The sequence below is a fragment of the Gambusia affinis genome, linkage group LG13, assembly GCF_019740435.1.
Source record: "Gambusia affinis linkage group LG13, SWU_Gaff_1.0, whole genome shotgun sequence".
In the NCBI taxonomy this organism is placed as follows: Eukaryota; Metazoa; Chordata; class Actinopteri; order Cyprinodontiformes; family Poeciliidae; genus Gambusia; species Gambusia affinis.
The window spans coordinates 3763181-3786887 of NC_057880.1; the positions used below are offsets into that span (position 1 = coordinate 3763181).

The following is a 23707-nucleotide window of genomic DNA, read 5'->3' on the forward strand; positions in this document are numbered from 1 at the left end:
GACAGGGACTGGATTGGTCCTGATAAAAACTGTGGCAGAATGAACTTCACTAGAAGAACAACTTGCAACAGATGTGGCAGAGACAAAACCACAGAGGCCAAGATGAGGGAGTCAGTAAGTCCTTTTCTTGGTTGATTTAAAGATACTTGAAATTGAACAGTAATGTTTTTAGCTGCTTTTTAAAGGAGTTTCTTCAAAGGGATGTGTCTTTTGGGGAATCTATAATTCAATCGTTCTTTCTGCAGAATTTTAAATAAGTCAGGGTCAAGGTTTATTCTTCAGAGCGACTGCAGCCACTGATTACCGGACCATGAGTTGAATATTTATTTTGGATCCAGAGTCACTTCAAAGATGCAAAACTACGAGCCCCCCACAGGGAATGGGGAATATTTTTTCTCCATATATTTTTGTGATTTGTGAAACATTTATCTGATTTTTGACATGAAGGACATCAAGTCCTTTTTATGCAGTTGCATAACTCTACAACTGCTCTACCTCCAAAAGAACAACACCTACAACACTTCAAAGATGGACAAGATTATAATTTAAATAATTTTAGCAAAATGAAAAGTCAAAAAAGGCAAATTTGTGTTTATATGAGAAGTCCTAGTTAAAAACAATAAACATTTTAAACTTGTAAACTATTTTATTTTCTAGCTGGGGCAGGTATGACAGGCAGAGTTATTCAGTACAACTATAATAATATTATTATTATATATAATAATAATATAATAATACAGCCTATAATCGCATTCAGTAAATGTTTAAAAATGGAGAATAAAGGACCAAGAAGTACAATTAAATAAAACAATTTGTGGTTTATTACCAATGGGTTTAATGTACATTATGTTATGAATTCACAGAAAAAGCCATTTGTTCATGTACAAATTACAAATACACAAGCTATTCTCTCCACTCTAGTAGAAATGTACACTGGGTTCTCTTCTCCCATTACTGTCCCACAACAGCATCACAACCTGGCAAGACTTTTGAGTGGATCAGAGTCAGGAAAAGCCGGTTAGAGTCTCTTGAAGACGTAGACAGAGGGAGCAGCAGCTCTTGTAGAAAACATGAAGCAGAGTTTAGTTCTCAGATTTGCAGACGTCTGATTGCGTCTGACAGCTGTTACACATCGAAAAGAAAAGCCCGAGGAACACTTCTTTCCAAAGCTGAGTGACTTTTGTCAGGCTACACGGCCTGGTGGTGCGCTGTGGTGTGATGACGACAGCTAGTCCCCAGAGGTCAGAGGTCAGAGGAAGGAGTGGAACGGACAGCTGGAATCCTTGCGGTATGAAATATTCAACGATGTTTTCGAAGTGCTGTGAATCCCCCAGCATAAATCCATATGCTGGGTTTGTCGGGAAGCTAAAAGAGCAGATCCATTCTGCTGCCTCATAAAGCACCACTTAGAGACAAATAAAAAAAAATAGATATAAACAAACATACTTTCTTTTACATGTTTCACTCCCAGAAATAAGCTTCATCAAGTAACTTTATAATTCGTTTTTGCCTAATGTGTTTTCTTTATACAGTGTTGAATATAGTGGATTTGATTTTGTGTGTGTGTGTATTTGTGTGTGTGTGTATTAATTGCTGATTTCATTCACTCTTCTCAGATCTAAAAAGCACCTCAACTCTTTACTTCCAGAAAAAGCCACACTCTGGCTTACAATCAACCTGACCAGGTCTCTGATAATCGCCCAGGCATTTGGCAGCAAAACACGTATTTATATAGAGGTTTCCCAAGGATTCTTCAAAGCAGGTAACTGGAAAGAGGTAGACCAGTTCACTGCTCACATTAATCCCATCGACTGGTTGGACTAAAACAAAACAAGTAAATCAGAACCATCGGTCAGCCATATGCACCATTAGAGTGGAACTAGAAAGTAATTTCTTTTATCCTGCTGACCAATAATTTACCTCTCAGGCATAATAATTTAATTGTATAAAGACAAAAAAATGCAGCTGGTGTATATGATGCTGTTGACAACACGATCTAACAGTCCATTATAAAAATGATACAGAATTATTTGGCATCTGATCAGTAAAATGAAACGTGGTTTGGTTATGATAAAGGAAAGGAAGGCCGTTGCTCCCGGTGCTCCTCCTGCTGCGCGCCGACGGTCAGCTGCGCTGCAGGATGTTCACGATTCGATTGCGGCCGACAATTTTTTCATTTCACTGTAGACAGTGGATGTCCTCACAAGTATAATATTATGAGCTTGTGCGTGTGGTTTTTGTGGCAATGCTGCTCTCGGCCTCCTCTCACTGAGGGTGTGTGGATGTTTGCTGTTTGTCCGTCTTCACGCAGTAGTTGGGTTCGTCGGAGGCCCTGTAGCCCGGCAGGCACTCGCAGCGGTAGGAGCCCACCGTGTTGACGCACTTTCCGTTCCTGCACAGCGACATCCGGCTGTTCAGCTCCGAGCACTCGTTCACATCTGCACGCAGAGAGAGGTGCCGGCGTGAAGCAGAGGGAAGGCACGGCGGTTATTATATTTTTTTTACGTGACGCCGAGCGGCCGCCTACCGACGCAGGCCATGCGGGACAGGTCCAGGGTGAATCCCGCAAAGCAGTCGCAGGTGTAGCCCTCGTGAACCCGGACGCAGCGGCCGTTCTCGCAGCCGTTCAGGATCCCGCACTCCTCGGCTCGCAAACCCTCGAAGGCGCTGAAGCGATCTGCAGCAGAGACATGAACCACACACAACGCCTGACCGGTCAAACCAGGTGTGAGTGCAGATCGGAGCGGTTAATAAACTTACCTGCCTTACATCATCTGACCGGCGTTGGAAAACAGCAGCGGAAGTATGGATGGAAACCTAACACGTGATCGTTACAACAGAATCGTAACATCTCAGACGTGACGTCAGAGAAAACACTGCCTGGCCACAAAAAAGGTTCCCACCAAAAAAAATAAAATAATTTTTTTTTTTTAAATTCACACACTCTAATGTTTCATTGGACTGCCTTTAAATTTGACCATAGCACACATTTGTGGGGGCGGGGAGTTACAGTTAAATCTGACGTCAAAATGTGGTTTAAAACGTTTTTAATGTGATCAAGCTGTAGGACCAAAATGACTAATTAGTGGCAATGAATATCAGGCGTATTTTTCTCAATAAACAAACAGTTGAGACCCATAAAAGTCAGACTAAAACTTAAATGTTGAGATAAGAGTTTGGTTCAGTGTCACTGATCTAACCTCTGCTACACCTTTAAAAAAATTGAGGCTCTGAATAAAACAAGTTTTAATGAGTAACTCCTCTTAATAAAATTCCTCAAAAATACTGAATAATTGTAGTGGCTGTCAATACAAGTTGTGTGTTATTTAAGTTAGAACTTGTGAAGCTGCTTTATTTTTAAACCTTTTTTAGATTTTGCATGTCCATGATGACTGAGAGCCAACAAGTAGGCAGAAATAATTCATATCTGGGACGTATTATAACTTAAACATAAGGTTCAAAGCACCAGGGTCTTTATAGAAAAATATTCAGATTTTATTTCGTGGTTCTAAAGGCTCTACATTGAAGATGGTAAGAAATAAAGACATTTTTTTGTTCAGTCAGCTGCTCTGCTCTATCTCTCTCTGCTCCAACGCCGAGTTGTCGGCAACTCTCAGCCCCTTCCTCCAGTTTCAAACTTTTTTTATTAAGGTAAGAGTTAAAGAGATAAACATGACTAAAATATCTGCTACCTTCAAGAAAAAAAGTTTAAGTCTATCAAAGCAGTGTATCCATTTGCTGGTTTTGATTTACAAGGCTAGTGGCAGTTTATCATGATTCAGCCAAAGTAAGGAAATGGATGAACAGTGGTCTGATTTTTATTGTTAATGTGTTTATTTCTATTTATCAGTGAAAATAAGTAGAATGTGTTGCTTGTCTTTTCAGTATGACTGGAGGTCTTTTTGTTGGTGCTGGAGAATCACAGCCAGCTCCTCACTTCAGAGACTGAAGGAGCCTGGATGTTTGGACTGGACCATCGCTCTAACGTTGGGGGTGGACCTAAAAATTCATGCTTATCTTTTTCTTAGATGAATGGTGGATTTATTTAACAAACGCATTCACTTGTGATTTTAATTATATTTCTTACTTAATGGAAAAGCTGCACTTATAAAATTGTGGGGAGTTTTGCCAGCAATATTATTATTAATGACAAGGTTTTGTGGACATTTATAATGGGAATGTAGCTGGAGAGTGGTTGAATATATAGATAAATGAAAAAGACCCCATTATGTAACATCTAGAGTTATTGAACTGTAGCAGTAGAGAAATGTGAATTTCTATATGGTGATCAAGTGTTTCCAGTTTTTATAAACTCCTCCTCCTCCTTCTTCTTCTTCATCTTTAACATTCCACATGAATGGATGCAGTAACAAAAAAACAAACGTTTTGTAGGATGCTGTTCATACATAACTTAATCACAACATTTAAGAGTCAAGAGAGTAACTAATGAATAAATACAATCTATGTTTGGGATGCTTACACACATTATGATTAAGGTTTCCAAAAGACGGAAGAGCCGCTTCCATCTTGCTGTGACACAAGATGGCAGCATAGTGCTCCCAAACCTCACTGGGTTGAGGTCTCTGAGCTGCAACGTTAAAATAACTGGCAGGTGAATTAGTCTAATCTGATCATCTCAACAACAGCTCAGCCAGGACAGCGGCTCTCCGTGGTAGGATGCAGCTGAGGGGAACAGACAGACATGAACATCTTCCTGGAGCTTCTTGGTGTTTTTCATCCCCTCTGGTTTGGAGAAGGAGCCACTTAAAGCATTCCTGTGGTAACTAAATGGATCCTGAAGTGTGCAAAACTTCTTTTTATTTCATATTATAAAGAGAAAAAACCCTCCTCTTCCATAACTTCAACTTGTTATCACTAAAATCGGTTAAAGGCGTCTTTCTACCTGAACATATCCTTTAGAAAAATGAAGAAAGTATTACTAATCTGAGATACTAGTAAATTAAATCTACATCGGTGGAAAATAAGACTTCCACATGAAAAAGTAAAAGAACTGATTTTTAAAGTATAAGCCAAACTTGAGCAACAAAGCTACATTTTTCAGTTTTCCAGATAATTACACAGAAGCCTCTTCTTAATGGATTTTCTACATTAATCAACATGGAAACATACATTACCTGATACAAATTTAAAATATAACATTTTCTGAAAATGTAATATTCATTTGACATAATTCAACCTAACATTTCTGGAACTACGCCTCTGATTTTCAGGTATCGAACTAGTGAAGATGAAATATCAAGTAGGTATTTTATATCACATAGAACTGGTTTTAAGTCAGTTACCATTATTAGCCATCCAGGGTTTCAGTTCCCTGTATTTTTTTTTTTTTTTTTTCATTTTGTTCAGACTTCCTGTCTGTCAGTAGAATTTGCTCCCTGAAGACAAATCCTCTAATAAAGGTCCTCAGTCATTTGATCAAACAAATGTATGTCTGAAGAAAAGGGTAAATACTTACACTCTTTGTCTTCGTAAACGTTGCGACTGTGCTGCTGCTCGGGTGATGTCAAGTAGTCTGGGCTCACTTCATATTCATGAACCGGACCGGCAACCAGGGCATCGTGGCCGTAAGGCTGCCGCCTCCCACCCAGAGGAATGTTGCACATGGATGCATAGTCGTCTGAGGAGAGGAGAAAACAGTTTGTGGAGAAGAGAAACTAAAGAATAAGTCATCTCTAAGAAATAAGTGAGGTTCCAACCTCCTGTATGACTAAAATGGTTTGTACTTGAGTAGCATGACAAACTTCTACCTCCGTTTCTGGTCCCCACCGTCAACTAATGACAGCTATCAAGATTGCTCAGCAGAATCAGGACTTTATATCCTAATATAAACATTTCAAACTTGTAAACTTTATAAATATGATATTTTATGATTTTTTGTAAAAAACTTTTACAAAAAATGACAGGAAAGTCAACTTCAGCATTATTCTTCCCACTTTTCAGAATAATAAAAGAAAAAACACCTAAAGTGTCAAAATATTTTGTAAGGAGGAGATGCTCTTGGTACGTCACAGAGCTGTGGTTGTGTGTTGCAGTGTGTGTCTGAGTCGCGTACCTGAGTGTCGGGAGGGACACAAGGCGCAGTCCATCCCCCAGGCCTCTCCGAAGCGACAGCAGCACTCAGTGAAGGTCATCTTGCTGTTGGGCCCCAGGGGCCGCATGCACGTCTTGGTTTCTGTGACTGTCTGCCAGCAGATCCCCTGATAGTCCAAAATCTCCATCTCTTGTTGCTCTACAAAAACAGCCAGTTTTACTATCTAAAAGGAACCATACCCTATGGGCGCTGTTTGCACTCAGTTGTAAAATAATGTTATCAACTGGAATATCATATGCAAATAATATCAAAACTGTCAATTATTAGGACCATCTGTCCATCTATGGTTGCTAGTGACTAGAATCATTCAGCTTCCTTTGATCTGCTGGGGAATAGGTTTCACTTTTCATCCACAGATTTTACTTTTTATATCTTCATACATCATTCTGCTATGGAGCATCTGTGCCTTTATAAGAGAGCATCGTCTGGTGTTGAGAGAAGATCATAAGACAAAGGAAGCTAAAAAAAAAAGAAAGCACAGCCTCTTGTGATGCACTCCTGGTGCAGAATTACGATGCATGTCTCACATCAACGGAGTACGAGTCGGATTGAAGGTGAGATAACCGTTCAGATCGCAGACACTTCGTAAACATTTGGATACGTATACGATTTAGCTGGAACCGATCAGAAGTGGGTCATTATGACTGCTGTAAAAAAATTGGATTTGTCTCATATTTGGGCAAAAAAGCAAACAAAAATGATTAGATTTGGACTGCATTCGCCTGCTGACTGAACGTAGCCTATGTTGCTCTGTGATGACCTAGCGACCTCTACAGGCTGTGCCCTGCCTCTTACCCAACGACCTCTGCACAGGGGCACCAGCCCTTCCTTGTGACCTTGTAAGGATAAGCAGATGTAGACAATGGGCATTGTGGAGCATGGAGTACAGTTTCAGTTGTGTAAAAAAACAGAAAAGCTAATGCTTTTGGTTAAAAAGAAAGCAATAAAAGCATTATTGCTTTTGGTTTACAGCAATAGTGTAAAAATTACATAACCTGTTCATAGTGTAACTGAAATTTTGACTTATAAATCCATCTCCTGTATTTGTAGGTTTGTTTTGGGATGCAGAAATCACACAGCTAGTGATTTATTGTACTATCAATAATTCATTGTTGAGAAAGTTTGATTTCAAGTTCATTCATATAGAACAAGTATTTTGTTGTCCCTTATAGATCTGGCCATCTACTGTCTGTAGTCACTTATCTATGCAGGGCTGGAGGGGCACGCATGCACACACACACTCATAAGGACAGTTTATAGAGATCAATAACCCTAACATGGACCAAAGTGAGGATTTGAACCCAGGACCTTCAGTCAGTGTGGTGACGATGCTAAAAGCTGCATCACTGTCCAGCCTGCCAAATACAGACATGAGAAGCCTCTACAACAAGGGTGGGCAACTCCAGGCCTCCAGGGCCGGTCTCCTGCAACTTTTAGATGCATCTCTACTTCAACACACCTGATTCAAATAATGAGGTCATTAGCAGGACTCTGGAGAACCTGACTGCACTTGGGAGGTGATTCAGTTGTTGGATCAGGGAGACATCTAAGAGTTGCAGGAAACCAGCTCTCGAGGACCAGGATTACCCACCCCTGGTCTACAACCTGCATAAGCAGATCAGACATTACAAAATCTGGGATCAGAAATCAATCCAAAGGCTCTGATTGGTTTTTCTGAACTGATGTGTTTTGTAAAAGATGGCTAAATGGGCTTTTTTTGTCCACATTTCTTCTTTTGTACTAAAACAGTTTTGAAATACAGAGACTTTAATGAAAAAAACTGAACTCTCACCAGCCAGCTGGGGAAGCACAACACAGCGGTTACTGTCGCGGTCCAGCACCATGGGGGGTCTACAGAAGCAGTTGAAGGAGCCGTCTGTGTTCAGACACTCTCCTCCGTCACAAACGGACTCGTCCAAACACTCATTGACATCTACAGAACCGCCAGACAGACAGACCAGATTCATTAGTTAGACGATGAATCAGAGCCGTTTGACTCTCTAGCACACGTCTCTGTTTTACTGACCTGTGCACTCCAGCTTGACTGGGTCGTAGTAGTGTCCACTGGTGCAGTAGCACTCATAGCTTCCCTCTGTGTTCCCACAGTAGCCGCCTTTACACACCTCCTTCTCAAACAGTTTGCATTCATCTGCGTCTGCAAACAGAGATCAAACATGGTCTGTTTGATTACCTCTGAAAAACTCATCTTTGTGAATCTAAACTTCTCAGCAAAACACGTTTTCAAAGCTCAACAAGGTTTGCGGGGCGGGAAGGTGAAGCGGTTGTTTAATGTATACTGCCTTGGGGAAGAACCTCCTTCGACACCATCAATGAACCCTGACCCCACCTGGTCGCGCTGTTCCCTTCCATGAAGCAAACATCCACCCTTTTCCAGTTTGCAAAAATGGAACTTTGACAAAATTCCCATCTGCTTGTTGCTTAAAGCTGCAGTATGTAACCTTTACAAAAATATATAAAAAAATTAAAATCATTGTGTCATGAGGCAGACAACCTGCGGATCTCCTCCACCTCTTCCTTGAGCTACTTTTCCCATCTAAAGAAATGCACCACTCCCGGTCAAAAACAACCAATCGGAGTCAGGAGGAGTGTCGTAGTGCTGTCAATCAATCCTCTCTACTCGCTGCTCAATGTGCTAACGGTGGAGAAACAACTTACTGTACAGGTTGAACTCTATCTGCTGTCATGGCCATGCTAACTAGCCCTAGCATTTATGACAAGCTGTGTCACAGACAAACTTGAGCTCCATCCCACTGGGGTTCAGCAGTAGTTGACACCACCAAACAGCTTTGTCCACCAACTTGCAGGAAATCCTCTCAGATGTGTGCTTAGTGATCTAGCCTTCTGCACATGCAAAAAAAAAAAAGCATCACAAAAGCCAAAACTGAAACCCATCGCTCACACTTGACCAAGGTCCAATCAGATCATTACGCTCGCAGAGGATTTCAAGCTAGTGGAACTTATTCAGTTTGCAGGGGAGAAAAACAACAAAACAGCTACAGACACAATAAGATGGAGCTCGGTGCGTATAAACTGAAGAAGAGCTGTTGATCAAAAATCATCGTTACCAGATAACATCTTAAAACATATCATGCCTTTAAATTGGATCAGGATAAACTATTTCCACTTGTCTTACCTTTGTAACTGTTTGAGAACGTTACTCCATACAGCAGGTCTTCGTTGGGAACAAAACCTCTTCCAGATGGACACATCTGGGTGAACTGGTCTAGAAGAGAGCAGACATGGAGGATCCAAGGTTAAGCTGCTCTTGTTTCCAGAGCTGCTTCCTGCAGGGACTGGACTCTCTGCACATACAGTCTTTTGGAGGAAAACAGTCAAAACGTTTTGTGATAGATCTCCATGGATAGTGTTTCCATGGAGACAGAATGGGGACTGCTGGATGGATGTTATTGGAAACCAAGGACTCACACTGACTTCTATCCAAGTTCCCCAACTGTTTTCTAATTGAGAGTTTATCTTAGTTTGATTTTAAAGCCGATCGACCTTAACAACACACTGAATGGAGGCGCAGGTTAGAAATGAGAGGCTTGGAGGCATTCTGATCCACCAGCTCACCTGTGCCATTAACAGGACAAGGGTACACCTCACAGTTGTCCCCCCAGCCGGCGCCAAGAGTGCAGCAGCACTCCTGCAGCGTGATGTGGCTGCTCAGCACACTCTCACAGAGGTTCTCGTCACTAAGATGATAGTAGCAATCCTTTCTTTCCACTGAAGGCGCTGAAAGGAAACCAGCAGAAAAACATGAACTGAAATTGTAACTGATCTCCAAACAGGTTTTTAAAGCCTAAACAAACTTGTTGAGGGATTTTCCAGCATTCTAACTGGACCAAATTTCACTGGACAATAAATTGTCCCAAAGGTTATTGCGATAAACGATAATGTTGTTGTATGGAGACCCTTTTTAGGTCACACCATATTGATAAACTTTAATTTTGTAAAAGAATAATGAACTCCGGAACTGGGAGATATTTTAAATAACCAAAATAAAACATCACAAGCAAAAACAATAAACAAAATGGAAAAAGATAACTTAAAACCAAAACCATAAATAAAGTGGATTATAATACTGATGATGGAAATTATTGAGGTAATTTGAATTAATCACTAATTGATTCATTGCTTATTGTGAGAGGCTTAATTCCAACTTTGACTGGACTTCTGGAAAACGTTTTTTGAAACGTAGGCTCACATGTATGATATTTTAGGATAATTTTCTGCAGCTCTCAGAGTGACGACCTCACAGTTAACTTTAGATTATTTCATTTAATTCATTGTGAATTAAAGGATTACTTTTATCCACATGATGGAACAGGAGGCCAGATTTTAATCTTATTGAGTCACACTAAAGGTGGTTCAGGCACCACATCATAATTACGTTGTACGATATGCAGATTTTCATAAACATGTGTGGATGAGTAGAACCGTAAAGCTCGAACGGGGTTACATTCATGAACTATATGTCAGTTTAACTGAGAGTCTGTTGTGAAGAACAGGACATAGTATAGAAGAAAATGAACAAAATGAGTCAAGAAAATGCGTTCTTAGCCCACTTTCAATTGGCAGAGTAAACTGACAGCAAAAATGAAAAACTATTATAAAACGTAAAAAAAAAAAAATCCATAATTTGTCTTTAGTCACTGGATCAGGACTTATTTTCATAGATCAGGTGATCTTAATGAGATGCTGCTTGAAATTCCAAGCTAAGGAAATCCGACCCGTCTTTGGAATGAAAGAGGCGCTGAGCTGTGGGTCAGTGTGGGTTACCTGTTTGAGTGGGCTCACACTTGGCAATCATGCCGTTGTAGTCCAGGCCCTTGGGACACACACAGAGGAAGGAGCCATCCACGTTCAAACACTCGGCCTCTCCACACACACTGCTCAGCAGCTCACACTCATTTGTATCTGTGGGAGAACACACACACACACACACACCCACACACACACACACACACACACACACGGAGGTTTTGATGAAGAATCTGAACTGAAAAATGTGTCAGTTTAATATAAGACAGTATGTGAAATAATGACGTTTAGCGGCCAGGTGGATGGAACTAAATGTTCCAATAAATCAGACTCACCTCCCTGTCCATGATGCTGCCACTACCATATTTCACCATCAGTGTTCCAGGTGACGCATAGTTTTAGCTTGATAATGCATGTATTATGTGCACATACACATTTTGGATTGAGCCCAAAAAGTTACTTTGGTCTATATGTTGTTTAAAAAGAAGTACAAATGCACACTCTAAATTAAGTGTTTGCTTTGTGAGGCGAATGAGGAAAGTGACAACCCTCAAGCCTCACATTTATGGTTAAGGTCAATTTATTATTTATTTGACCCATTTTTGGAATCATCTGGTATTTTTAATTACCTTTGACTGGGATAGGCTTAGAGCTAAAGTCTGATTTAAATTGAGGACAAACTTAAAGCTAGGAATCTACTACTAATGGTAAATTTTGGTGTGATTTCCATTGTCTGTGATTTCCTATTTATTATTTATTCATTTATTTCAACTACAAGCTGTAAAAAAACAGCATTTGTAAAGTTTTATCTTTTATTTCTCTTATTAATCCTGCATCTGTCAGGGCAACAAAGTTCAAATAAATGTTTGACTTAGCAAGTTCACTGGAAAATCCTAAACAGTCATGTGTAAATTCCTTTCAGTGTAATCACTATGACAATAGTTAGGCTAAAAAGTAAAGGAAAGCAAAGTAAAAACAGAACAAGAATGATGATAAACTGGAGACATTGTTAAATAGTCCCGTTAAAAAGAAGTAAAGTTCACTTTGGTTGGAGGGAAATGACACGATTAAAGGGGAGGACAGATTGAAAACGGAGAGGAAACAGACGGTGCTGGCTGATCAGACAGCAGACCAGGCTGGAAAAGAGGAAGAAAGTGAAATAACACTCATTCTAACTGGTTAGTGGTACACCACCGCTGTTGGCTCCCAGTCTGTGTGTAAGTGATTCCATGTGTAAGGGGCAGCTGGCTGGACTGAACTCGGGTGGGACCAGGAAACTGTGCCAAGGAACAGATGGCAATTGTGTTTAAATGGGCATGCAGTAAATACTGTATTCTAAGTCTGGAAACAAAATGTGTGTTTTGGTGGCATTGCCCACTAAGTGCGCGTGCGTGAGCCAGGTTTTTATATCCTTTAGGGGACCTATTTCTGTCTGCAATGTGGGGCTGTGGGGATGCTGCTCCCTGTGGGGAAAGGCTGTTTTTGGGTCAGGGGTTAGGCTTAGGACTAAGGTGTGAATTGACTTTTGATGAGGGTTAGACATAGAGGTATGGGATGGTTAGGGGTAAGGGTAGGGATATTGTGGGCGAGCGTGCATGTGTGTGTTTATGTGTAGTGGCTGGGAATAGGTTGTGACAAGCCATCCTACTGGAGGAAATCAAACTAGATGGGAACAGCATGGAGCCTTTCAGCTTCTCCAAATCAAATCTGAACAAGACCAATGGTTTTCAGCCTGATCTCCATGTCCTTAAGTGCTACTGGAATGCATTATTATGCTCATTATTCTTGCTTTCAAATCTTATCTGAAGTCACTGCTAGAGCCATTCGGAGATGGTCTGGCTGCTCTCCTATCCTTCCTGAATACAGAGTCCAGGTTTCACCAGGGAAGCAGTAAAGCTGCAGCTTTAAGTGCAGCCATTTTGTCACTTTAGAACCGTAACCCTGAGTTTATTTTGTTGGGATTTAACGTGGCAGACCAAACATGAAGCAATGTGTCACTGTAAAGTGGAAAGTAAATTCACAGGTTTTCACAATTGAATCCTAATAATATGGCAAGGATTTGTATTTACCTCACTTTACTTTCATATCCCTCAGTAAAATTCACTGCTACCAGTTACCAGCTGCAGACTTACCAAAGCATGGATCCACCTAATCTGTCAGGGACGGCAAGGGAAGCAGTAATAAGAGAAGCAGCCAAGAGGCAGATATTCCACATACACAAATATTACCAGTATGTATGAAGCATTAATTTGGCCCTTGGTTAAAAAAATATTCACAGAACTCCGATCCAGAACCGCACAGCATTCTGAGAGACATATGCAGAGGAAAGGCTTTGGTTGTTCCACCTCTCACAGTGAGTTGAGCAAGGCTGGTGGCATCAACTCACTCCCTCCTCGGTTCGTGAGGTGAAAACTGGATAAAACAGAAAAAGGTTGTGCCACCACTTTGGCGGTATTTCAGATATTTAAAGCAAAAACCTAATCGATATTTATTGATATTGAAAATGATCAATATCGACTGATTTGGAATGCTTATACCATGATGAGTTTTTCAACCCAGCCCTATTATGAGGAGTATGAACACTGCAAAGCACTGCTTCCCGGTGCCATTCTGGATGTGTCAGCTCTTAATCAAACTGACACGGTCCTGACTAGTCTGCATGTGTTGCCATATTTCATCTGGACCTGTAACTGTTTTCATCGGTGAGTCTAACCCGACACACACTCGATATGAGCCAAACACTCACCCTCGCAGGCGTGGCCGTCCTGGGACTCCTGGTAGCCTTGGTCACAGAGGCACAGGAAGGAGCCCAGCCGGTTCTCACAGTAGCCGTGGGGCCCGCAGCGCGTCTCGTTGAGCCCGCACTCATCAATGTCTGAAAGCAGCAGGAACCAGAAAAAAGCTCAACAACTTCACCACTCACATGCCTCAACGTTAGCCTTTCAATTTTATGCTTTGTATTTTATGAGGTGTAAGAATGAAATATCTGACCAAACATCTGCCTTTCCTCACTTTCCACTGGAGACACATTAAAACCTGCAGCATTCAGAGCAAAAGAGGAATAGTGCGCTGTAATGAATGCTGGTATGCTCTATAACTAAAGGACCCGCCGTAAAAAATATACACCCAGACTGCTACACACACATTCTCACTGGAGTCTGAGTTAGCATAAATCACAAGAGAGAGGTCAAGAAATATTCCTGCAAGTCTAGACAGCAAGCTTAAAGTCTTCCGTCTCCTTCTCTTCCTGTTCCTCTCGGGTTTTCAGAGGTAACAGAGGGAGCATGAAGCAGCTCTGACACACAGCCCTGGACTCCCTCCACGATGCTGAAAGCTGGGGCAACACATCTCTAGGAAATTGTTGATATTCTTCTCATCTGCCGTATCCCCCAAACCCCTGAGTGTCTCCGGGTGATGGAGATACAGAATAGAGTGATGAAAACCAGGGCAGACATGGTGACACAGAGCTGTTGTTTGCCTTGACAACTGCTCTGGAGAGCCGTCGGCACCCCAGGCAGTCCCAACAGCTGAATCTGAATAAATCAATGGTGCCTGGAAGTCAACTGAAATATTGCAAGAAGTGCCTGAAGTTACGACACGTGTGTGGAAACCAACCAGGATCCCAGAAATGATTATTTTGAATACTGGAGATAAATTTTATTGTAGGTGCACACAATAGAAAACAATATGCAGTTATTTCGCTACGTTGTAACTGAACCCACTGAATGTGATTCTGCCTCAGGACAAATCAAAGTGTTCCACAATAACACCGTTTAAACTTGCTTTACTTAATGAGAGGAAATACTGATGCATACTGCCAGTTAGGTGGTTACTACATGCTAATTACACTTGAGTGGTTTAGCTGTTTGGAAGTACAGTGGACCCCCAGCATTTGTGGGCATCAACCCACCTCGTTGCCATGGTTTCAAAAGTGGATCAGGGATATACTGAGTTCTCACTAAACTCACTGGCCAAACAGAGGTAACTTTCTTCTGGACAAAAAAAGTGCTGATTTAGCTTTATGACATATACATATAAAACATATACTGGATAATGCATGTCACGTTCCAATCAACCAGTAGTTTTCTAGGACTGTCTCAGCAGGTGGTCCATAATAAATACTAACCCCTCTGCTTGGCGTTACTTCCTTACTTACACTAGAGGTGTGTGATACCATACCAGTACCAAAGTACAGATGAAAATGGGGCCAATATTGCTGATACCGAAACAAGGCCAGTATCTCCAATACCTGTACCAATACCTATATCATTACTAATGCTTATTATTAAGTGTGTCATCAAAATTCTGATCATTCTGATCTGTGGTTTTTCCTTTGAATTATTTTGTTATTTTGTTATTTAGATTAAGTTTATAGGTGTCTACCAAAAACGTTAAGATGACAAACATGATGAGCAAAAAATAAAACAAACCTACATGCATTGTTTTCTAAATAAAGTCCAAAAAATGATCATTTGAGAGCAAATCAAAGCAAAATTTTTTCATAGAGTTGAGAAATTACAATACCAAAACAAAACACAATTTTAAGAGGGAAACTGAAACTAAAGCATCAAGCTTGCCATGCTAGTGTTGGTCCAGTACTGGCACACACTTGGTATTGATATTTCGGATCGATCCATCTACCTCTAACTTACACTGCTAGAGGATATTCAGTCTTTGCAATACATGAGTGAAAGCTATTATTGATATCAGGTTGAATTCTTTTCACTTTTATACATCGTCTGTATTCTAAACACAACAAGGTTCAACAGGATAACATCATTCTTATTTTTAAAGGTAAATTAGCTGGACTAATTGCACATTTATTCTGTGGAACCTCTGATCCGATGCGACTGTCCAGGTATTACAACAGAGGGGAAATGGTATTTATCAGGTATATTTATTAAGCATATTTATCCATCCAAAACAATCGGTGTGCTTGTGTATGTATACTTGTCTTACCATCACAAGAGGGCGCATGGAGGCTGGCGGTGAACCCACTGTCACACACACACAGATAGGAGCCTTCGGTGTTGAGACACGAACCATGAGGGGAGCAGAGCTCAGCCTCCTCCACACACTCATCCACATCTGGGAAGTGACAGGCCAAACCAGCAGAGAATGGAGTTTAAACAAGTTTATCTGGCAGCTTCACAGCAGCTAAGATGTCGAAGCCCCATCAGCTCAAAGAGGAACTACAACCTCAAAACACATAAACAATAGCAACCACATAAAGCAGTGAGACTCGTCACCTATACAGCGGGTGCCATTGATCTGCCTGAAGCCCTCGGGGCAGGTGCAGGTGTAGGAGCCCATGTTGTTGACACACTCTCCCTCAGACACACACGGAGAAACCTCCTCCTGACACTCATCCACATCTGGATTGTAAACACAGGAGGAGGAAGAGCCAGTTTGTTTGGTCTATTGTTATCGATTAGGACAGTAAAACTGGAGGGTATATTTGCCGCATTAAGTATCAATATGCCAGGTTTGGATTCAGATAAGCAGTTGTTTATTTCAAAAGGAAGACAGAAGAAATAATAACCAATTGAATCCCAGCTTTTGGAGGATTTCTGCAGTCTTCCCCATTATTGTGTAGATAAAATACATCATTCTGTAAGTAATAACTCTATATGATGAGTTTCACTCTAAATATTAAAATAAGCCTTTCAGAGATGCTCTACCATACAGAGAGAAAACACCTGCACGTCAACCACTGATTCAGTAGGTGAAAGCGAGAGCCTGACTCAAGCTGAATAATAAACAGTTCAGTCTAAGCGACAAATACAAACCATCACACTGGTCCCCAGCTGATGACACTCTGAACCCGGGTCCACATTGACATAGGAACGAGCCTTCAGTGTTCAGGCAGTGGCCTCTGACACACACTCGCTCATCATGGCACTCGTCTATATCTGGAAAGATACACAGGTTTGCACTGTACATTGTCAACGAAGAGTTAATCATTGTTATGCGTTATTGCATAAACAGTGTGCTTTTTCAGTATTTTCTTTTCAGCAGCCAATTCTCACACAGTCAATTCAGACAAATCTAAGAACTGATCCAGTTCAATGCTGAGGTTTAAACTTCTGCTACGATCACACAAAATAATACACTTTGAAGAATTCTTCATACTTAACTAGTAAATTTGAGATTTGTTGTCCAATGGACGCCTGATGCTGTAGAACCTTTTACATTTCTGTTTTAAAACAAGGTATTAGCCACCGTCTTACTATCTCACCTTGACATTTATATGAAGTAATGTAAATCTGAGAATTGATCCAGTTCACTGTTGAGGTGTAAGCTTCTGCTACAATCACACGAAATAAAGAATTTCATGTTTGGACAATACTAAACTGATGCACTAAAGCATCAGTTTAGTATGCTTTAGTGCAGAAAGCAATAATGTTTAAACTCTGATATGTTAACCCACGACAGGAAATTTTGACACTCACATAAAGGAACTATTGTTCAGATTTTAGTAAGAATCAGGCCGTCCTAGACCATGTTGGTTACAATAACAGAGTATCAACCTACCAATCTGTTGGTAGGTTGATCCAATGTGTCAGACCTACCATTGCAGTGACCTCCTTGCCCTTCAAAGCCAAGAGGACAGGCACCACATCTGTAACCTCCAGGCTCATTGTAGCAAATACCTGAAGGACACACTGTCCTGTTTTCACACTCATCAATGTCTGTGAAGAAGAGACAAAAGAAAAGCAGACAGCAGCCAATTAAACTGCAGGAAATTATCTGAGATACAATGCAGTTAGCATTTGGACAGGTCATGTCATTCCCAGAAGCAATCAGGAGACGCCTCTCTACAGACACTCTCATTGACGGCACATGCATCAAAATGAAAGAAAACTTGTTCAGGGCGCAATGGGCAGAAAAGTTATGTTTCTGGATGACAAGGCATCTTACTATCCCACCTTGATGTTTATGTACAGTAACGTAAATCTGAGAACTGATCCAGTTCAGTGTTGAGGTTGTTCACATAAAGGAACTATTGTTCACATTTTAGCAAGAATCAAGCAGTCCTAGATCATGTTAGTTACAATAACAGAGTATCAGTGAACATAAGGAGTCAGACCTACCATTGCAGTGACCTCCTTGCCCTTCAAAGCCAAGAGGACAAGCACCACATCTGTAACCTCCAGGCTCATTGTAGCAAATACCTGAAGGACACACTGTCCTGTTTTCACACTCATCAATGTCTGTGAAGAAGAGACAAAAGAAAAGCAGACAGCTGTGATTTTGTGTCCAGTTTCAGCTCTTGTATGAGTGACGATCTTGAAGAGCTCCTCCTTCTGCCGCCCAGCAGCCAATTAAACTGCAGGGAATTATCTGAGATACAATGAAGTGCAGCTGTAAGCTAGCATTTGGACTACAGTAATTATATCATTGCCTCTCACCGGACACTCTAAGTTCCCCCCATGCATACGTAAAAAAAAAGAAAAAACTTGTTCAGGGCATGAGGGACATAAAGCTTATGTTTATGGATAACTGACCAAAATCACCAATATTGTTCTCATTAAGCTTCCAAACAAAAATGTGATTATCTATGTTCTCATTGCCAGATGAGAAACAAACTGAGCCTGATTTTTTTTTTTTATTGGCTCTAGGCTGACAGGAAAGAGGGTAATGAGAAGACATGGGGAAGACATGAGGCAAAGGTCACCAGGTCAGGAACCTGCAACAGCAGCGTTGAGGACTAAAGCCTTCATATGTGGGTTGTGCTTAATCCCTGCGTCACCACAGCATCTGGAGCCGGAAAATTTTAACTAAGGGTTGGGTCATTTGGTTTTTTCTCATTTGAAAAATGTAAACACTGCAATTCCTCAGTTTATTTCAGACACATGGTTACTTTTATTAATAAATTGCCTTTTTCTAAGCTCAATTGTTTTTTTTGTTTACCATTTCTTGAAAATGATCTGTGAGATGATTCTGTGAAAACAATACATGAAGCCACAGCTATGTCAGATACAAATAAAATTGGCTCATTTAAAACTAACAATTCAGAAAACGACTTAAAATTGTTCCTCAACCACAGACACATTTTCCAACAGTTGAGGGACGTTGTGTAACAGTTCTGAGAAAATCCTTCTGACACTGTTGGTGACAATAACAGAGTTTTCTTGTGAGATCTGTGTATGTTGTTATTGCTTATATATCAAGTCTTCAAACAAGATATTTCCAGGGATCTATGACTCAGAGGAAGGTATTAGTCCTCAATAGAGTCATCCGTTGTTCCCTTCCTGCACTGCTTGTCTTCTCCCTTCTCTTTATTTCAGGTTGCTGTCTCTAAAGGTCAGTAAGTGTGACACCTGGGCAAGATGTGGCTTAAGGCTGGCTTCTAACTGTGCAGTTATTGGCTTTTAACCCAATGATTTTAATCCAAGAGAAAACTGCAACAATATATAGATATAGATATAGATAAAGATATATATCTCCTCCATAACTTGTTCATTCACTAGTGGATAAGTGTTCGCCGTGCTCCCAAACAGAACTACACAGACAATGTTGGAGATGTCAAAAATGAGGACGTTTGAAACATGGCAGAAAACTTCAACATTGAGACCAAGACTAGGGCAGGATGCAGTCGCTGGACAGATACTGTCTAAGATCCTCCTGAAGGTAAAAAATAAAATAAAAAATGGGTGTGATTGGCAAAGGGTTCTGAACTGGGGTCTTATGGGCAAAAAAGTGCACAACGGTAGTTAAAATCAACTAACATGTAAAGGTAAAGGTAAAGGTAATTTTATTTATATAGCACATTTTCAGCAACAAGGTAATACAAAGTGCTTAGTGCAGTATGGTGTGGCTCTAACTGGCAAAAACTAAACTTTGCATAATAGCGAGAAACAGTTATTCGCCTTTTAGTGCACAGACCTCAAACTGTATTTTATTTAGTAAATGTAGGGGCACACACTGGTTAAACTAGTGTAAGCTGAAGTTTTAGTTGGCATGTTCATATATGACAGTTGAATAAACGTTGCACCACATGTTTCACCACAGTGTGCTGTTTCTCTTTCTAGGATCCCAACTATGTCTCAGTATGTTTTCTCTATTATTCCTGTTAATACATATTTTGGTTGCATATAAATAAGCTCTGTACTTTTTTTTTTTTTTTTTAGAGAAATATAAATGCGATCCCTCTTCCTCCACAAAGACGGAGATGAGATTTTACCGCAGCTACGAGGAAATAATCATGAGGCCAGCTTGCCCAGGCAGCCCTGGTTCAGTGTCGTTTTGGTGGGCAGGGAGTGCTGGGCTGAAATGGCAGGAAACCACATAATGATAGAGTGAATTGTATTTATGTCCTCACAAGAGTGGTGAGGCCAGTGGGTGCACAGACGAGTAACAGCCTGATTGCTGGTCTCTTCTAAAATCCCACTGGTTTATAAGTCCTGTTAATATCAAGATATTTAGTTAGAATGAATATTTGTTCTTTTTGAGTAGCTGTGGCTGTTTACATGGTTGTGCCTATCAGGAGGTGATTTGTTCATAACTCTGTCGTCGTATTTTGACCATCAGGTCAGTAAATTCCTCAATCACAAACCTAAGAGAACTCCCTCACCAAAAGGAGTCTTCAGGGAGGAAGACAGCAAATTCCTGATAAATAAATGAAGACTGGAAACATCAATGAGACATACAGGAAGAAGGTAGACAGCAAACTCCAGCAAAGCAATGCTAGATGTGGATAGTGAGGACCTCAGGCCTCAAGCAGACGAAGGAACAAGATGATGGACAAAAACCAATAAACCGAACACATCCTTCGGTTGGTTCAGGTAAAGATTGTCACAGTTCTCTCATTATTTTGATATTCAAAAATAAGACACCTTCAGTCAGATGCATTATTACATGTTCAGGAAAGAAGAATTGTGTTTTTAGGGTGCATTCACATCAGCTCTGTTTAATCTGCTTTAATCAAGCTCTGGATAATTGGCCTACAAAGTCCAGTTGCTTTGTGAGTTGTGAATGCGTAAACTGAATTCTGATGCAGACCAGGTCTCAGTTCAATTGAAATAAATGCATATGTGTATGCCAAGCTGTTCGGAGACCCCTTCAAAAAGAGGAAGCAGAACTACAACACGGGGCATTCTGGGTAATTACAAAAAAAAATGTGTCTAGCGATAGAGAAATGGCTCCTGGTCTTTTGCCAAAGACAAAAGAGAAATCCTTCAACTGCAGACAACCTTCAGTATCAGTCTTAGCGATTTCTCTAACAGGAACCAAAACTTTTAAAACAATCATGATTATAGTTCTGCATTCGTTCAACTGAATTTGTTTCCTGTGGTATTCATGCTCCAAACATGTCTCACTTTTTCATAAACCTGTTGGAGGTTTTTTTTTTGAACAGGAGGACTGTTCTTACATTGATTAGAAACAAAACTTTAGCTGCATGTGTCTGCTGAGCTCCGTATGCGATCCCTTCTGAGCTCTCTAATTAAACATGCGTCCCTAGATGTGTTTCGGTCGACCTCCCTCGTTCCATCCTTACCTACGCAGGTGTTCTGGCTGCCATCCAGGTGGAATCCCTCATCACAGTGGCAGATGTAGCTCTCAACTGTGTTGTAACAAACCCCCTGCCCACATATGTAAGGGTTGATCTGGCACTCATCCACCTCTGAGAAAAACAGGCAAATACATATTTTGCTTCCAGGAATGAGAGACTAGTTACTGTGATAAAGAAATATCAGCGGCACATAGCACCTATTGAAAATAGCCTAACATTTGCATAACATTTGGCAATATTTGTCCTTAAAATGTTGCACAAAACATGAAACCTAGTCAGGCAGGAAACTGACCAGCTAACTGAGTGGGTGCGATGTCCTGACCCGCATTGGAGGGGAGAATCTCCACCGGAGCAGGAGGAGACGTCTTCTCAACAACTTCTATCAAATTAAACAAAGGACACACCACTATAGTCATAAACATATATAGAGACAGGCATTATTGGAAAATATCTTAAGTTGAACACGACCATATTGATAGAGATGTTCATGACTTTAATTGAAAACTTTATCAGTTTCTTTAAAAAAAAAAAGTATTCAAATTTTAACATTGTGCAAACAATTCTGCATTTCTTATTTGAAATTTAGTCAGAATATGTTTTAATGTGTTCTATTTTAGTGTGCAGGGCTTCCTTTACTGCACACAAGCACCGGCAGGTAAGCATGATTAAAATGCCACATCTTAACATGAAAGCAAAGGTACAGAGGGTAACACAGCTTCAGCTGCAGAAACCAAGGCCAAATAAGACGGAAACAGTTCTGTGTCAGAGACTCTGATCGCTGGTGATGTGTAAACAACAAACGGCAAAAATGTTACGGTTTCACTAAAAAAACCAGCTCAGTGTAAACGGGGTCTAAAAGCCTCCTGACAAGGAAAAACTTCCCCCTACCACAAGGCTGAGCTGCAACCAACCACCAGAGAAAAAAAACACTGTGGCACTATAAAAGGTTTACAGCATCAATAAAAGCCTATCAGCTATGATTTTCATACTAATAACTTTCATAATACTAACTGTTCAGTGGATGAGATCCTCATCTTTTGGACTGCGACTTACAACAGAACATTCAAAGTTTTCAGGATTTTTGGTTCACTTAGGGATAAGATGTTGCAAGGTCTTCTCTTTTCATGGAGGTTGGCAAATGTGGTTCATAACCAGGGCTGGAACAGCTAAAGCTGATCTCCTTCTCTTATCCAGGTTTCAGCCCCCACCTGCAGGCCGCTGGGCTGAGCCGTGTTTGAACTGAGCCCACACTGAGCTAAAGCAGTTTAATCTTTGCCCTAATGAAACAACATGAGAGATGTTTCTGTTAGGATTCATCATCCTACTCTCATACCAGAGGACTCCCAAATTAGACTTTCTAATGCTACATTGGAGTTGTAAATTTGCTAAAGTGAGCATTGAACCTATAGTACCATATTTTTAAGAGTAATAAATAGAAAGCACTAAACAAGACAGAATAGGTCTTGTAGCATCTTTAGCTTTACTAAAACGGCAGAAATCATCTTTTTACATTTTGCATGAGGGTGAGCTGTCAAATAAGTTTGCCTCGCCTGGTCACCTTAAAGAGGTCCATCTGGAAAACAGATGATGCAGATTCCTGTATGACACCAGGTGTAGTATTAGACCTAGATGTCAACATTTCTGGGTCAGAGAACCAAAACTGTAAGAAAGCTTGTCTTGGTTCAGTGAGGATTTATTTTGCTTCTTACAGACACTGCAGTAACATCAATGTGAATTAAAGGACTTGAGAGCTACAATATGAGAAACTGGAGTAAATATGATGACATATTTACATATTTGTCATTAAATGTAAGTGGTGGATGGAGATAATACATATTTTAATCTAAAATAGTTCCAGTAACAGTAACCTGTACAGCGTGTGCATGACAAGAAGATTTCTCCTGCTGAAAAACAGAATGATACTCTGATTTAAGTTTTAACAATCCAAGTAACACTAAACCATGCATGACCAAAGCAAAGTCAGGACTGACAACAGGACAAGACCTTCTGCAACAACAGACACAGAATGTTGAGAGCCCTGCCAGAGAGAAGAACATATCAAGCTGTTTAATTTTCACTCCTGTGGTAAATATTAATCCTAAATGAATAAACCCTGACCTGGAAGAATCTCTTCTTGTGTCCCAAAGGCCTCCACTGGCTTCTCTGGCGTTGGCAGGGGTTCCAGAGGTAATAGGTCAACTGGTTCCTGGAAAACGGTGCCTGGCTTGTTTACAGGAGGGTTTGGTAAAACAGTGTAGCCCATTCCACCGGGACAGATTTCTTTAAACAAGGCT

The 23707-nt window shown here is 40.7% G+C and overlaps 1 protein-coding gene across 6 annotated transcripts in view; it reads right to left on the reverse strand.

The window, feature by feature from the left end:
* Positions 1-798: 798 nt before the first annotated feature.
* Positions 799-23707, reverse strand: part of ltbp1 (latent transforming growth factor beta binding protein 1) — a 70614-nt gene continuing 47705 nt past the window's right edge. For 3 of the 6 annotated variants that reach the window (XM_044136257.1, XM_044136260.1, XM_044136256.1), the window contains 18 exons: positions 23532-23705; positions 21706-21792; positions 21399-21524; positions 17992-18111; positions 17470-17589; positions 16687-16809; positions 16147-16272; positions 15857-15985; positions 13644-13772; positions 10916-11053; positions 9707-9868; positions 9267-9356; positions 8139-8267; positions 7905-8045; positions 6074-6250; positions 5477-5638; positions 2528-2677; positions 799-2438 (listed from right to left, as the gene is read on the reverse strand). In XM_044136257.1, the coding sequence (XP_043992192.1) occupies positions 2266-2438; positions 2528-2677; positions 5477-5638; positions 6074-6250; positions 7905-8045; positions 8139-8267; positions 9267-9356; positions 9707-9868; positions 10916-11053; positions 13644-13772; positions 15857-15985; positions 16147-16272; positions 16687-16809; positions 17470-17589; positions 17992-18111; positions 21399-21524; positions 21706-21792; positions 23532-23705 (2456 nt within the window). In that variant the 3' untranslated portion in view covers positions 799-2265. The remainder of the gene's footprint in view (positions 2439-2527; positions 2678-5476; positions 5639-6073; positions 6251-7904; positions 8046-8138; positions 8268-9266; positions 9357-9706; positions 9869-10915; positions 11054-13643; positions 13773-15856; positions 15986-16146; positions 16273-16686; positions 16810-17469; positions 17590-17991; positions 18112-21398; positions 21525-21705; positions 21793-23531; positions 23706-23707) is intronic. The other 3 variants (XM_044136259.1, XM_044136258.1, XM_044136261.1) reach the window with 2 other exon arrangements.